The 16,521-nt window shown below is 34.8% G+C and overlaps 1 protein-coding gene and 1 long non-coding RNA gene across 4 annotated transcripts in view; one reads left to right on the top strand and one right to left on the bottom strand.

The window, feature by feature from the left end:
- Window positions 1-16,521, bottom strand: part of eps8l1b (EPS8 signaling adaptor L1b) — a 48,773-nt gene that overhangs the window by 29,598 nt on the left and 2,654 nt on the right. The window contains exons 2-3 of one of the 3 annotated variants that reach the window (XM_087310113.1): window positions 6,757-6,846; window positions 2,450-2,502 (exon numbers count right to left, since the gene is read on the bottom strand). In XM_087310113.1, the coding sequence (XP_087166239.1) occupies window positions 2,450-2,479 (30 nt within the window). In that variant the 5' untranslated portion in view covers window positions 2,480-2,502; window positions 6,757-6,846. Of the gene's footprint in view, window positions 1-2,449; window positions 2,503-6,756; window positions 7,224-16,521 lie in introns of those variants that run through there. The other 2 variants (XM_087310112.1, XM_087310114.1) reach the window with 2 other exon arrangements.
- si:ch1073-164k15.3 lies at window positions 7,573-16,270 on the top strand. The gene is made up of 5 exons (XR_015525377.1): window positions 7,573-7,646; window positions 8,797-8,897; window positions 10,737-10,913; window positions 12,503-12,595; window positions 15,478-16,270. It is a non-coding gene; the product is annotated as a si:ch1073-164k15.3 (long non-coding RNA).

The raw sequence follows: 16,521 nt of genomic DNA, 5'->3' as shown, positions 1-16,521 counted from the left end.
GTGAAAATATTGATGTTTTATGTTAATCCAAAATATTGTTTATAAAATATATAGTTTTTATAAAGTTGCAAAACATTTTTGTCATTGTGCTGCCTTTATTTACACAAATATTAACCTTTTTGTCAATCTAGCTGTGTTTACTTTATTCTAGTTGCTTGATGGCAGTTCATTCTGCTGTGGTGACCCCTGATAAATAAGAGACATTCCGAAGGAATGTGATGAATGAATGAGTTGTTTATTTTTTGTTTAATTATATCTATTTTCATTCATTCATTTTCTTTTTGGCTTAGTCCTTTTAATATTCTGGGGTTGCCACAGCAGACTGAACCGCCAACTTATCCAGTTTTACGCAATTTCTTTCTTTCTTTTATTCTACAAAAATGCTGTTGATGTTATAACCCAATGTTGGGTGAAATAACTGTGTGTTCACACTGAAGACCGCAAGAGCGTCAAAGTTCGCTCTGGCTGCACTGGTGACAACGCTTTGTAGCTTTACTTGTCCACTGGCGATAGCGTCAAAATTCGCTACATTTTTAAAGCAGCATATCAGCAAATCATGTCATTTAAATTTACTTAAATTGGGTCCGAGCGATGCAGTGGTGCAGTAGGTTGTGCTGTCGCCTCACAGCAAGAAGGTCGCTGGGTCGCTGGTTGGAACCTCGGCTCAGTTGGCGTTTCTATGTGGAGTTTGCATGTTCTCCCTGCGTTTGCGTGGGTTTCCTCCGGGTGCTCCAGTTTCCCCCACAGACCAAAGATATGCAATACAGTTGAATTGGGTGGGCTAAATTGTCCGTAGTGTGAGTGAGTGTATGTGTGTGTGTTTGTGGATGATTCCCAGAGATGGGTTGCGGCTGGAAGGGCATACGCTGCATAAAAACGTGCTGGATAAGTTGGCGGTTCATTCTGCTGTGGCGACCCCAGATTAATAAAGGGACTAAGCCGACAAGAAAATGAATGAATGAATTAATAAATTGGGTCCATATTTAACTGTTCAATAGACCAGATCAAAGCAGGTCTAAAGTCTAGCGCAGAGCACGTTAGTTGTGCGCCTCGCTCACACACTGCTTAATACACACAGGTTGTACAGCAATACACAAATATATTTCATTCATTCATTCATTTTCTTGTCGGCTTAGTCCCTTTATTAATCCGGGGTCGCCACAGCGGAACGAACCGCCAACTTATCCAGCAAGTTTTTACGCAGCGGATGCCCTTCCAGCCGCAACCCATCTCTGGGAAAACAAATATCTTTACAAACGAAAAAGAATTAAAGGAATAAAATATTACAAAAAAATTTATTTTCTACATAAATATAAAATCCATACTTTCATGCCTTCTTCATCTCGGGAGGCTTTTTCATTTTATTCATAACAATTTGCTTTTGTATAATGTTATCATTATTAGCTGTATTATTTATTATATCCATATTTATATTTGTTTTATTAAAAACAAGCTTATTTGCCCACCTGTCAGGTTTTAGACCATATGGGGCAGCATGTGTATTTGGATATAACTCAGTTGTTTGAACACACTTCGTTATTATTGTTCCTTTATTTGTTTGCTGGAAATTAGAACTGAATTTAGAAATTGTTTTGAAACAAATCTTTGCGCTTAACAAACTAAATTAATTAAGTATAGGCTAATGGTGTCTGTGCATACAAGGTTTCCCTATCCACGAGAGTGAAAGTGAAAGTAAAGAATGAGGAGGCTCATCTCTCATCCTCGCGCTGCAGATGCTCTGTTTAACTGTTTTCTCGCTAGTAAAGCATGAGTTTTTACATTTACAAAGTCCACCATTTAAATAGCAAATGCGCTATGGTCTGACGTAACTAACTCTTAAAGGGAATGGGAGATGAGACTCTGATTGGTTTATTCTCAAAGCACACCTATAACTCATTAAGAGAATAAGCTCAACCCTGTTAGACCATGCGCCATGGCGCAAAGCGGATTTTTCCGTCCTTAAAATAGCAAAAGTGGATTCTGACACGCCCTGAATGCTTCTGCGCCCTGCGCTTTGGACTTTGCGCATGGATCATCAAAATAGAGCCCATAATCTCAACTGATAATAGCATAATAGCATTTTATTTTTATTACAGTACTGCCAGTGAGAGTGGTTGAGCTCAAGCGCATCAAATGAAAAGCAAATGGGATACTATGTCAGATAGTAAGAGAGCAAAAGAAGATTTGATGAGAAGCTGAAGTATGAGGAGACATCAAAAAATAGTTGGTCCATTTAGGTGGAAGTGACAAACTGCAAGCTTTGTATGTTTATGTATTCTTAATGCAAATTTTGTCACTGTTTTGCAGCACACTATAGCTTATCGATTTCCTTAAGTCAAACATACTGATACTGACATCATTAAAACATTATTCACATTTCTTGGGACCTTTAAAAAGCACATGGCAACCACTGTAGTATGTACACACAAACACTGTGAATGCTACTCACGGTTAGCAGGTACTGAGATATGATCCCCATTAAATCCAATGACTCTCACATACCTGTGGAAACACATCAGTGTGACGTGGATGTTCATATGTGTGCCATTACTGCATAATGTGTCATTTTTACACCTTCTCCATCTCTCGGCTCTTGTTAAACCTGTTTTAATGCCTGTAGGCCAGAATTCCAAGTTGAATTGTAGAGATATTATATCCTCTTACTGTACATTCAGTTTTACAGACATATTATTTTAGACACTGACTGTACGATGAGCAAGTGTCAGCAAGTAATTAAACATCTCTCTTAGTGACACATCCAAATAAACAGACTTAAAGACTTGACTTATTAAAAAAATAATTAAGAAACAATCATCATTAAAGTGATAGTTCACCTAAAAAAAAAGCAACCCCCCAATTTACTCAGCTTTCACTTGAACACAAAAGAAGATATTTTGAAGAGTGTTGTACATGGGTAACCATCGACTTCCATTGTAAATAATTGTCCTCTATGGATGTCAAATGCTATCAATTTCCAACATAAGTGTTCATTTTTGCGTGAACTATCCCTTTAACTCACTCCACGTCACTTCCATTGAACACAAAACAAAATATATTTCAGTGATGTTTTAATGTAATAAATTAGCTCACCTGAAGATAAAATTTAATGTAAGTGTTGCACTCCAGTCTTATTTACACATGCGCATATTTAACCTAAATTAAGGCTATACATGATATTGGAAAAATCTGACATTGTGATATTTTGTTTTGCCGCTGTATATACTGCTATATGACTATAATTTTACCAAATGACTTTTTTGGAAAGATTTCATTCATTTACATCGACTGGGATCATCAAGTCTTTTTCTTTGCAGTGCATCTGCATAAATTATAATAAATTACAGTAATAAATAAAAAAATAAAAACAGTGCTTTATGTTTTTTTTGGGGGGGGTGTGGGAGGTGGTGGTCGAGTATAAAAGTATTCAAGTACCGAAATTGAACAGTCAAATCTAAAATAACATGGTCATTATTGTATAAAATAACAATCTTTAATAATATCTTCATCTTTTACTCCTTAATAAATCATAAAATCCTGTGATGTGACTATTGCGAATGCACACATTGCTCAAACTATATATTGTTCAGCCCTAACCTAAATGCAACAATTAAAAAACATCTTTGGTTCTCATGTTATCCATATTTATATATATTTTATATATCTACATTTTTAACAACACTTCCTTTTATAAAATCTCAGTGGTTCTCAAACTGTACGCGTACAACTTTCATCTAGTGGTACGATGAGTAATCGCTGAATAATTAAGTTTAATGTTTAGATTTCAAAGATATACAAATACATGCATAATATATTTCAAAATGTATCAAAATTTATATGTGATTATGATGACATATTGTCATGTTCACCAGCGAACAACCACCAGATGTCACTGGTAAACACTCACACACAAGCACACACTTAGAACTACACTTCCGCCTTTTCCTGGACTACATTTTTATACATGCACTTCTCCCTGACACCCATGCTCATTCATCTAACTTGATTACATTCACCACCTGAACCTTGTCATAGACTGATATCACACCACTTATAAGCCACTCATGAACCCATCCAGTTTGCGGAGTCTTGTTAACTGTAATAGTAACACTACAACGCGGTTTCCTTGTCTTGGTTCTCCGTGTTTTGACCTTAGCCTAGTTTTTCCGTTGTCCTTGTTTGCTGCCTGCCTTCTGACCTCCTTGCCTGTTATTCGACTACGATTCTGGACTGTCTCAATATACCTGTTTACACCTGTATTGACCATTGCTTGCTTGCCTGACTACGATTAAACCTGCATTTGGATCCTACCTTCTGTTGTGTGTGTCACTCCCTGTGGTTACACATATAGCCTATTTATGAGATCCAAGGAACATTTTCAGGTTTTAATACTTCACACTTAAGTACAGCAGTTTTCTTTTTACTTTTTAAGAACAGTGTCATTTTTAAGTAACTTTTAAAAGCACATTTTAATTTAAACAATATTTATTTTTAACCGTAAGCACAGTACAGTGTTAATGTTCAAACTATTTATAATATTTAAAGTGCCTGACAATAAAAAATATTCATAATAATAGGAATTAATCTGCCTCGTTTTTTGAACTGTGCAGAGCGTTAGCTGCTTAATTAGGCCTGCTACATTTCTGTATTTTAATATCGGTCATTATGGTGGTACTTGGAGGGACATATTTTGTCTGAGGTGGTACTTGGTGAAAAAAGTTTGAGAAAACCTTATTATCTGAAAAAGGTCAGTCATGTAGCTTTGTAAAGACATGTCTGAGTAAATGCAGACATACAGTGGAAGTCAGAATCATTAGCCCCCCTTTACATTTTTTTTCTTTTTTAAATATTTGCTAAATGATGTTTAACAGAGTTTAATTTTCACAGTATGTCTGATAATATTTTTTCTTCTGGAGACAGTCTTATTTGTTTTACTTCAGCTAGAATAAAAGCAGTTCTTATTAAAAAAACCCAACAAAATAAATAAATTAAGAACAAAATTATTAGCCCCTTTAAGATATATATATTTTTTCAATAGTCTACAGCAGGCATGTCCAAACTACGGCCCGCGGGCCATCTGCGGCCCGCAATCAGTTTTTTGGCGGCCCGCGAGGCTTTTTATAAATATCAATAGAATCTGGCCCGCTATACAAAAATGAACGTAATTCAAAAAATAACCACCGGGTGTCGCTATTACATGCATTCAATTAAGCAGCAGTTCTTGTTATGATCTATCTATCTGTCTGCCTGTCTGTCTGCCTGTCTGCCTGTCGGTATGTCTGTCTGTCTATCTATCTATCTATCTATCTATCTATCTATCTATCTATCTATCTATCTATCTATCTATCTATCTATCTATCTATCTATCTATCTATCTATCTATCTATCTATCTATCTATCTATCTATCTACACACAGTTGAAGTCTGAATTATTAGCCCTTCTTTGATTTATTTCTTCTTTTTTAAATATTTCCCAAATGATGTTTAACAGAGCAAAGACATTTTTACAGTATGTCTGATAATATTTTTTCTTTTGGAGAAATACTTTTGTTTTATTTCGGCTAGAATAAAAAGCTGTTTAAATTTTTTTATGAACCATTTTAAGGTCAAAATTATTAGCCCCTTAAGTCTTCAGAACAAACCATTGTTATAAAATAACTTGCCTAATTACCTTAACTTAACAAGTTAACTTCCTTAACTGTCATAAATGTCACTTTAAGCTATAGAGAAGTGTCTTAAAAATATCCAGTCAAATATTATTTACTGTCATCATGGCAAAGATAAAATAAATCAGTTATTAGAAATGAGTTACTAAAACTAATATGTTTAGAAATGTGTGGAAAAAAATCTTCTCTCCGTTAAACAGAAATTGTGAAAAAAATAAACGGGGGCTAATAATTTAGGGGGGCTAACAATTCTGACTTCAACTGTATTTATATATATATATATATATATATATATATATATATATATATATATATATATATATATATATATATGCGTGTCTGTGTGATGTATGTAAACTTTGGCCCGCGACAACGTTTGTTTTTTTGCATCTGGCCCTCGGCCCAAAAAGTTTGGACACCCCTGGTCTACAGATTACACCACTGTTATACAATAACTTGCCTAAGTACCCTAACCTGCCTAGTTCACCTTATTAACCTAGTTAAGCCTTTACATGTCACTTTAAGCTGTATAGAAGTGTCTTGAAAAATATATATATATTGTCAAATATTGTTTACTGTCATCATGGCAAAGATAAAATAAATAAGTTATTAGAAATGAGTTATTACAACTATTATGATTAGGAATGTGCTAAATAAATAAAAAATTATTTCTGTTTAACAGATATTGGGGGAAAAAATAAACAGGTCAATAATTCTCACTTTAACTGTAAAAACACATTGTGATATCGATGCTCAAACGATATATTGTTCAGCCCTAACCTAAAGGTAACAAATTAAAAACATCTTTGGTTCTCATGCTATCCACATTTATATATATTTTATATATCTACATTTTTAACAACACTTCCTTTCATATATGAAAAAGTTCAGTCATGTAGCTTTTTAAAGACATGTCTGAGTAATCGCTGAATGAACTTTTTCTAAAGGAAATCACTGACAAACAATAGACAATAAACAAAACAACATCTGATAATCTGTCGAAGGACTATAAAACATCTGATCATCTGTAAAGTGCTTTAAACAAACATGTTACGAAAAAATACATCAAATTCATACAAGAGATTAAACTCACCTCAGATTTACGCCGGTGTTTCCTAGGCGTTCGTCTTCGATTGTGTGCAAACTAGATGTATTTTGATAGCGTTTTAACCGCCTGACATTCCTCTCACAAGGAGATAACAGGAACAATGATGGTAATGTGAGATGGAAAAATTCTTAGATGAATGATCTGACTGGCCTAGCTGTCTTTGAAATGTATGATTACTTAAACTGGCTCATTTAGTCTTGTTTTCTTCTATGCTTTGGAAGTAGGACTTTTATATAAAACAATTTTATATTAAATATTTTTAATAATATTAGTGGGCGACACGGTGGCTCAGTGGTTAGCACTGTCACCTCAGAGCAAGAAGGTTGCTGGTTGGAGTCCCAGCTGGGCCAGTTGGCGAATCTGTGTGGAGTTTGCATGTTCTCCCCGTGTTGGCGTGGGCTTCCTCAGGGTGCTCCGGCTTCCCCAAACTCCAAACACATTGGCTAAAGGTGAACTGAATCAACTAAATTGGTCGTAGTGTATGAGTGTGTGAATGTGAGCGTGTATGGATGTTTCCCAGTAATGGATTGAAGCAGTGTATCAGCTGTAAAACATATGCTGGATATGTTGGTGCACTGAAAAAAATGATTTAGCCCTCTATTAAATTAAACATAATTCAATTTAGTTTATTTTAAACAATTTAATTTAGTTGTTGATTTTATTAAATTATTTTTAATCGGTTTTAAGTGAATAAGATGTGTTTTGAACCAATCTAAATTAATTAATTAAAGTCTATTAGAAAAAATTATGTTAGCTTTGTGCGCATGCGCGTTATGTTCCGTTGCCTCGGCGCCAAAGCCCAAAGGAAGTTTTACAGAATCCAGTCAGATTGAAGCAAGACGCCAGAGCCGGATTTCTGTACATCCATCTGCACAGTAAGTCACATTTTATATTGTACCAGACTGTTTGTTACAGAAAAAAACTTTGTGGGTAACATAGACGCATAAAATGGTCTCTCGTTCGGACTGTCTATTTTAGTCGTTTTTAAATTTCACAGCGACCAGCCGTCGAGCGCGCTCGCAAGTTAAGCTAACAGTTAACGTTACACACGGTTTGACAAATCTCGCTTTTATGTCGCAGAATATATTTAAGATTCTTTTTAGCAAGAATGTAGTTATGTAGACTTGATATATAATGTTTTTTAATGAAGTAAATGGCTATTTTCAAGAGAATAAGCATTTTCTTTGATGTGACGACAGTGTCCGTGATCCGCCATTCCAAACGAAAAAAGCTTCGTTGCTAACGTTAGCTCAGTCCTTTGTGAATTTACCGTGGCTTTTACTATGGTTAACATTAAACATGCGTTTAGATAGTTGTGAACGGACAGTACCATACTGATTTTGTTATAGAACGATTTGGTCTGGCGTTAGGGCAGTACTGACTGTCTTAGGAGGTTGTCGAATGTGTGCCCATACTGGCGTAACATTAACTTTTAACGTAAAGGGCGTCAATTTATACAGTTCTTTATTTTTTTTACGTGAGATGCTGTAATTATGTCTTTGGGGTTATAATGCTCTTAATGGGCTAACTTATATTCACAGCAAGTGTTTATCAGCCACCGATAAACGTCCAGCGCAAGGTTAACTTAATGTGACTTTTTCCATATTCATAAAGTGCCTTTTACATCAACGATAATGTAATTTAATTAAAATAATATCCTTTAAATAAGCTGAAGCAATCCTTTAGTTGTTCAAACGTAAAACACATGCAGACGAGTGCTAAAACTTCATGGAAAATATTGTGGTTAAAATAAATTGACATATTTTTAAGACATGGCGTTGAAGAATGGAATTTAATGCAGTTCTTTGTCTGGTCTGAGACCCACTTTATATCGTATCAATCAGGCAGTGACGATTATCTTAATCATATTAATCACGTTCAGCAATATGTTCAATAAGTAATTTATCTAAATGTTTCCTAATATAATTAATCGGTAAACAATATGTTGATTAAGAAGTTGGTCATGTTGTTACTTGTGCTGAATTTTGAACCTAAATGATAATCATGTGCTTCCTTTTATTTGAGGTACTGTACAACAAGTTTGCTTTGCTGAGTTCCTTGGTCAGGGGTTTAAATACATTTTCTGTCCAGTACTGCAGTTGGAATTTTCCATCAACATTTTTATGGTAAGTAACTGCAAAACATTTATCACTACACATTACAGTAAACAGTTTCTTAACTGAATATGTTGCTCTGAAAAATCTAAATAGTCCCAAAAAAGGAAATTTACTCACTATTCACTCACCATGTTTTCATGGTTCCAAACCTTTGAGTTTCTTTTATCTGTTGAACACAAGACAAAATATTTTGAAGAGTGTTAGAAACCAGTAATCATTGACATTCATAGTAGGAAAAACATATTATGGAAGTCAATGGTTACCGGTTTTCATCATTTTTCAAATGATCTTATGTTGTGTTTATCAGAACAAAGAAACTCAAACAGGTTTGTGACAAGTGAAGAATAAGTAAATGTTATTGTTGCTTCCCTAGTTTTCACAGTACTAGGGTGCAGTAAGAGCACAAACACAGAGTTCAACTTTGATTCAACTTCGTGATTCTCTCAAGAGAGCCGACCAAAATGTCTGACCTGCCATAAAATGATTTGACTATCTGCCGACCAAGAGAGGTTGTTCACCTTTTTTTTCCTCCTGTACATTGCATCAACACAGCACAGCAAATATCAAAGTTTAAATTTAATTTGATTCAAAGAAGAGTCGCATCAGAATTTGGCTCAAAATTGCACAATGCACATTCGGCCTTAAGCCTGGTTTGTACTTCTGCGTTGAGTGATTGGCGTGACCTACGGCGCCTGCCCTGCGTGCAGCTGAGCACTTATACTTGTGCGTGCTGTTTGTGTTGTTCTACAATAACACTTACAAAAGCAGTAGGTTTATATGTTCCCTCTGTATGGAGTTTCTTCGCTTGGGTTTTGTTTTTTCTGTACACTATCTTAATGAACAAGAAGATAAAACTCGCTCATTCTGAGGCGGGAGCCGGCAGTCATGCAACAACTTTAATCATAATGTAAACACAAAGCAACAGTTTCCACCTGGAGCTATTTCATGGGACTCTACACTTGTAAACACTCGCTCCAATGGGTTGGCGTGGCTCTCAACCCCGCCCACACACATAAACACTACCAAGCCCACTAATAGAGCGTGCGCTACGTGTTGTTGCGATGTGTAGTTACATTTTTGGAGAGATGCGCCACGGCAAGGGCTTTTCAACTGCGCGCAGGCTGCGTCGGACCATACACGTGCATTTGATACAGAAGTATAAATCAGCCTTTACATGTCTTTATCTTGGCTGAACATGTTAAATTACAAGGTAGTCGAAAAAAGAAATCACTTTAAATATAGTGTAACTAAACAAACTATTCACAAGTAAACAGTCAGTTGATTAAATAAATTTGAGTATCATTATAAATGTAATATACATGTAAGGGACAATCGTCAGATTTAGGTGTGTTAAAGGATAATAAGTGCACAACATCGAGGCAAAGTTTAATGTTTAGATTATTACTGCAAGTTGAAATTTAATATAGTTTTAATTTCTAAATATAACATTTTAAAAATAAATATATAGGCTATGTTCTGAATAATGCTCATGTCTATGCTTATCATGCCACAAACATACTTATATTCCATGTATTTGACGATGCAGTCAATGCATGCACTGAAAAAAATATGCTTATAGGCTACCTTTACCTGCAGGTTTCGCTAGCTGGGCAAAACTTAGATAGGCTATTAATAATGGATATACATTAAATATGTATAATTTTATTTGTGAAAGCAAGAGAGAAACTTGTGGGAGTGCTGTAATAAAGGAGTCTCAAATGACTAACAATTGTGCATTACGGTAATGTGTTTTATTCGGGACATGGCATATAACATAAACAATCGATAACATTTGAGCTGGTTTCAGTTATTAATTCTTTTTATTTTTAAAATATATTTATTTAACAGGTGGCGCAGTGGGAAGCGCTCTCACCTCACAGCAAGAAGATCGCTAGTTCGATTCTTGACTGGATCTGTTGGCATTTCTGTGTGGAGTCTGCATGTTCTCCCCGCGTTCGCATGGGTTTCCTCCGGGTGCTCCGGTTTCCCCCACAAGTCCAAAGACATGCGGTATAGGGGAATTGGGTAAGTTAAATTGTTGTAGTGTATGTGTGTAAATGAAAGTGTATGAATGTTTCCCAGTGATGGTTTGCAGCTGGAAGGGCATCCGCTGTGTAAAACATGCTGGATAAGTTGGCAGTTCATTTCGCTGTGGTGACCCCAGATTAATAAAGGGATTAAGCAGAAAAGAAAATAAATTAATATTTATTTAACTTAATGTTAATATAACACTACTGATGATTTTTAGCTGAATCTGTGGTACATGGTGATTCAAATAATGGCAGCGAATGAGGATAGGTTTTTCAGTTTAAGAATATAGTCCAAATCTAAAGCCATGGCTCCTGATGAAGGTCCTGTAAAGTGAAACGATTGGTCTTTGTAAGAAATTTAACATTATTTGCAATATTAGCATTAATCCACGGCCTGGTCAAACAGATGGTTTTTGGGTTGTGAGACGTAGTTTAGACGAAGTTGTCGGCGATTCTTCCTATTGTAAAGTCATGCAATGTTCAAGTCCCTGTCGCCGATCCATCTTGCAGTGAAAATAAAGCAGCAACGACTACTTTCAAAATCATGCAGTCTGAACTCGGCATTAGTTAATGATTAAACTTAGAGACCTGGACATCGACACGTCTCTCTGCAACTGGATTATGGACTTTCTGACTAAAAGACCTCAGAATGTTAGATCAGGCCACATTTGCTCCACCATCTTCACACTTAACCCTGGTGTACCACAGGGCTGTGTGCTGAGCCTCTTCCTCTACTTCTTTTTTACTATCAACTGTAGGCCTGTGAATAGATCCAACATCATCAAATTTGCAGATGACACCACAGTGATTGGTCTAATCAGCAATAATGATGAGACGGCCTACAGGGAGGAGATACATCATCTGTCCACTTGGCCACTACCAAGCCGACCAATCACAGAGCTTGTGCTACGTGTCGTTGCGATGTGAAGTTACATTTTTTGAGAGGTGCACGTCAGCGACGCCGACGGCCACGGCGAAGGGCTATGCATCAGCGCCGTAGCATTGGCGTGCGTTTGACGCAGAAGTATAAATCAGCCTTAAGGAACAGCACTTTCCTCAGAGCTGTCCCTTTTTTAACTCTATCCCCCACTAATTATTTTGCCCTCCTAATGCACCCCCACTGTCCTCATAACTTGTACTCCTCATTATCATTGCACTATTTAACATTTGCACATTTAAAAATTACACATTCATTGCACTACATTAGACTGATTCATTCATTTGAACTATACATATACTGTACACTTGTAATTGTTTATCTATCTGTACACTTCTGATTACTAATAGCAACCTGTACATATAATAATTTATTTTAAATCTCTGTTCATAGCTAATACAACCTGTATATAATGTTCATAGTACATCCATCTGTAAATATCACTAAAGTTTTTCTATATCTGCACTTTATAACTTATACCTGTATACTGCACTTGCTGCTGTTGCACTGCTGGTTAAACTGATTTTCGTTGCATTGTACTTGTACATGTGTAATGACAATAAAGTTTAATCTAATCTAATAAATTTCTTAACGTTTTCCAATTTGTCATTTATGTATTTAACTAATCAAATTTGTATTATTTACAGACAACCGATGTCCATGTCAAAAGAGCGTCTATTCTTCAAGCTCTTTTTACTTACCTTGGTGAGGATGAGGCATGCCTGGTGAAAGAATACATGGTGAGTGCATCATAGTACTAGTGGTTGCACCTGGGCTATAAGAAAGAACTGCTTTGTTCAGAGGCTGAGGGTGGGGTTACAGTGGCCAATGAGACAAACAAACTTTTTCGAGTGCCATATTTGAATTAATAGGTGAACCTAATGTTGAACACATTATGGTCTATTCAAATCACATTGCGCTGCACAAACACTTGCTAGATTTGTGCAAGTAAGTTGCATACTAATTCAATGCAAAAGTATGAATAGAACAATGAACAAAATATTTTAATATATCAAAAACAAAATTAATAATTTTAAAGAATTTGAAAATAGTGTTTTCACTGTATATGTCAATGGCTTTTTTCTTTTTTCAAATGCTTTCTATTTCCATATATTTGTACATAAAGTTAAAAAAAATGCCATTGGTCACTACACACGTAAGAGCAACCTATTATCTTTTGCCTCAAACTCTTGCATTGTAATGGTAATACACACTGTTATTGAACCGTGAGAAAACTATCAGCTTGTTGAGTGTGACATCACATCGCTTGACTAAATCAAATAGTATTGAAAGACTCAACAAATGGTAATAATAAACATTTACAAAACGATGTGATACTTTTTGAAAATCGCAATATATGTGCCTAAAAGTTTGCCTAAAAATACTAAATGATTAAAAGTTGCATATGTTTCTTAATCCTTTGACGTTCTCAGCATTGGGTTCAGATCTGTGTTTGACCCCAGAGATATTCATTGTTTAGTCCAGGGGTGTCCAAGCTTGGTCCTGGAGGGCCTGTGTCCTGCTAAGTTTAGTTCCAATTCCAATTAGACACACCTATGCTAGCTAATCAAGCTCTTACTAGGTGATCTAGAAACTATCTTGCCTCAACACACCTGCAAGGATGAGCTAAAATCGGCAGAATACTGGCCCTCAAAGAAGGAGTTTGGACACCACTGTTTTAGTCTTTCTAAACAGTATTATTATTTCTAAATTACAAACAAATAGTCACACAATTACAACTAAACCACTTTTTTCCAAAAAAGAGAAAATTTATGTTTATGTTAAGATTAAAATTACTGTTTAAAAGCAACTTGACTTGAATTACATTTTTAGGTCAATGGGTGGCCGTACTAACAATCAAAAATGTATTGCTGAATAATTCTTCAAAAATGTTTAATCTAATAATGAAACATGACGTTTTTTTAAAGTATGAATTCAAGTTTTAAATTTGTATATTTACTTATACATTTAAAATATACTTAATATATTTAAATAATTTTGGTTTAATTAATGACACGTAAAAATACTAATTAAATAAATATACATGTCTATTAATTTGTCCAATTAAATTTGTTTTATTATCATTGTACTTTTTTTTTATTTGCAGAGGTCCTGTGGGTCTTTGAAAAGTCTTAAGTATTAAATTAGATGTTTACAATTTAAGGTCATAAAAAGCCTTAAATTTTGCATCAAGGTGTGACATTTCTACTGAATTTCATTCGCTGATGTTTATTTTTCTTGTGCACAATTATTCTTAAGCCTTGTGTGCTGTTGAGGATATTAATTTGGCGACAGATTCCTTTGTTTGAGCTCATGAAATGATTTTTGGTGACATGTTAATTTTACTCATATTTTGGGAAAATGCTTTAAAATTTTTAAAAGCCTCAACAATACACTCTGGGCAAATGTATTACTCTTTTGTTATGTTTGTGGCTGATTTTGCCTCATTGACTTCCATTATAACAATATTCTTTAATTGCAAGGTCATGACAGTATATTAAATATTTTCGATCTTTAATGGTTTTTCTTGTTAGGAAAAGGTAAAATTTGTCATTTTTATAGTTGATCATCAGTTGCAGAGCAAACCATTGCAAAGGTTTGTGGTTTTTATATAGAGTTATATGGAGTATTTTGTGTGTGTGTGTGTGTGTGTGTGTGTGTGTGTGTGTGTGTGTGCGTGTGTGTGTGTAAGTGCGTGTGTGTGTTTAAGTGCGTGTGTGTGTGTAAGTGCGTGTGTGTGTAAGTGCGTGTGTGTGTGTATGTGCGTGTGTGTGTAAGTGCGTGAGACTTTTGCACACATTGTTTTGAAAGTTGCTTATTTACATTTTTTCAGACATATAGTAAACATAGTAAGTGTATTTATGCACACATACACACACACACTATCATTTACTGTTTATACTCCAAAGAACTCCATATAAAAGCCAGAAACTTTTTTGCACAGGACTATCTAAATGGTTATGCTGTCAACTGATCATTAACAGTAAAAATGACAAAATATACATCTACCGAAAAGGGAAGAAAACCAGCAACAATGCGAGATTACATGCTGTCATGGATTTGCATCCAAAAAATGTTATAATGGAAGTCAATGAGGCAAAAAAAAACAGCAACTAACATAAGGAAAGGGTAGAAAATTCAAATAATACAGAAGGGTTAAGGTGAACAATTCTGACCAGGTATACAGTGGGTCTGATCAGAAGGTATTTCCACATTCAAGTGGCCAAATCTGTGGTTTTCGAACCTTAAACCTTGGGTAATATTATTTAAATAATAATGCAATAATGCTTCCTTGACATTATATTTAGTTTTTAACATATTACTGTATTGTTTGCCTTTCAATTATTTTTAGTTAGTCTTAAAAGATCTTAAATTTACCCTGATAAAACCTGAATAAACCCTGTAAATAATTGTGAAGGAGTCGTACTTGCAGATCATGCACAAATATATGTTCGCCAATATGCAATCATAAATGATTGTTATAATATTTCACAGGTATCAATGTGGGTGTGGGGAGGGCCATTAAGGTTTTGGTTTTATTTACATTTGATTTCTTCTGACTTTTTACAAAATATGTTTCAAAAATAATGTCTAATAATGGTTTCTTTTTATTTAAATATAGGGCAACCAAAAAGAAGAATTTTTGAAGGACCTGACAAACACCACCATGGCCATATGTGTCATCAAAAAGGAAAGAGGAGATTATGAGGACATTGGCATCGTTGTGGATGGAACAGTGATTATTGAACAGATAAAATCTGTTGCACAAGCCTGTGCACTGATGTTGGGGGCGATTTATGTGCTTGATTTGGCCTACCCAAAAGAACTCAAATACTATTACGAGTTTGCCCAAAAAGTACTTGTGCAAATGAACTCTGACAAGCTCTGCTCAAAGGCTCTCATACTGGAAAACAGTGTGATACTGTAATTTTAAGCATTGAAGTGTTGATAAATGCTCAACAACCAAATGTATATCATATACAAATTGCAGTTTAGTGTAGGAATTGTTTAATAAGTGAATTCAGTTTTCTTTGTGTGCAAAATTAATTAGCTGTAGGAACTTGTTTTAAATGGTGTGTGTGTGTGTGTGTGTGTGTGTGTGTGAGAGAGCATGTGCATTCTATAAACTTTGTATTTATTCCATTTCATACAACTTGTAGTTGCTCAATATGTTAATGAGTTATTTTTTTAAGTTAATTAGTTGATTATTTTGTGTATTGGGGTGTGTGTGTCATAAGGAATGCAGTTTGCTCTAAGACTTCATACAGTTTTCTTTTATGTGTTGGTTTAAATTAAATGTGCTGTACAAACTGTTTATTGTTTTATGGTGTGCTGCTAAAGCATTTATTGGCAGTGATTTATGTTTTGTTAAAAAAATGCATCTTAAAAAGTCATTAAAATGAATTCAAAACAAATGTGGTCAAGTGTCATTTCAAAGTGTATTTGCAAGCAGTTTAATGATCATTTTAGACATCAAAAATAAATAGATGTAAGTAGGAATTACATAATTAAATTATAGTGAACTAAATGAATTTCATTGGATAAATGTAACTAAATAAAATTGATTAAATCCAACTTATTTTGATTGTTTAAATCCAACACATATAAATTGAGTAAATCCAACCTAATTTGATTGTTTAAATCCAACACATATAAATTGAGTAAA

This window comes from Danio rerio, chromosome 24 (assembly GCF_052040795.2).
Source record: "Danio rerio strain M-AB ecotype USA chromosome 24, GRCz13ab, whole genome shotgun sequence".
Lineage (NCBI taxonomy): Eukaryota > Metazoa > Chordata > Actinopteri > Cypriniformes > Danionidae > Danio > Danio rerio.
Note: the sequence above shows the minus strand (reverse complement) of the source record. Positions and strands in the feature narration are given on the sequence as shown.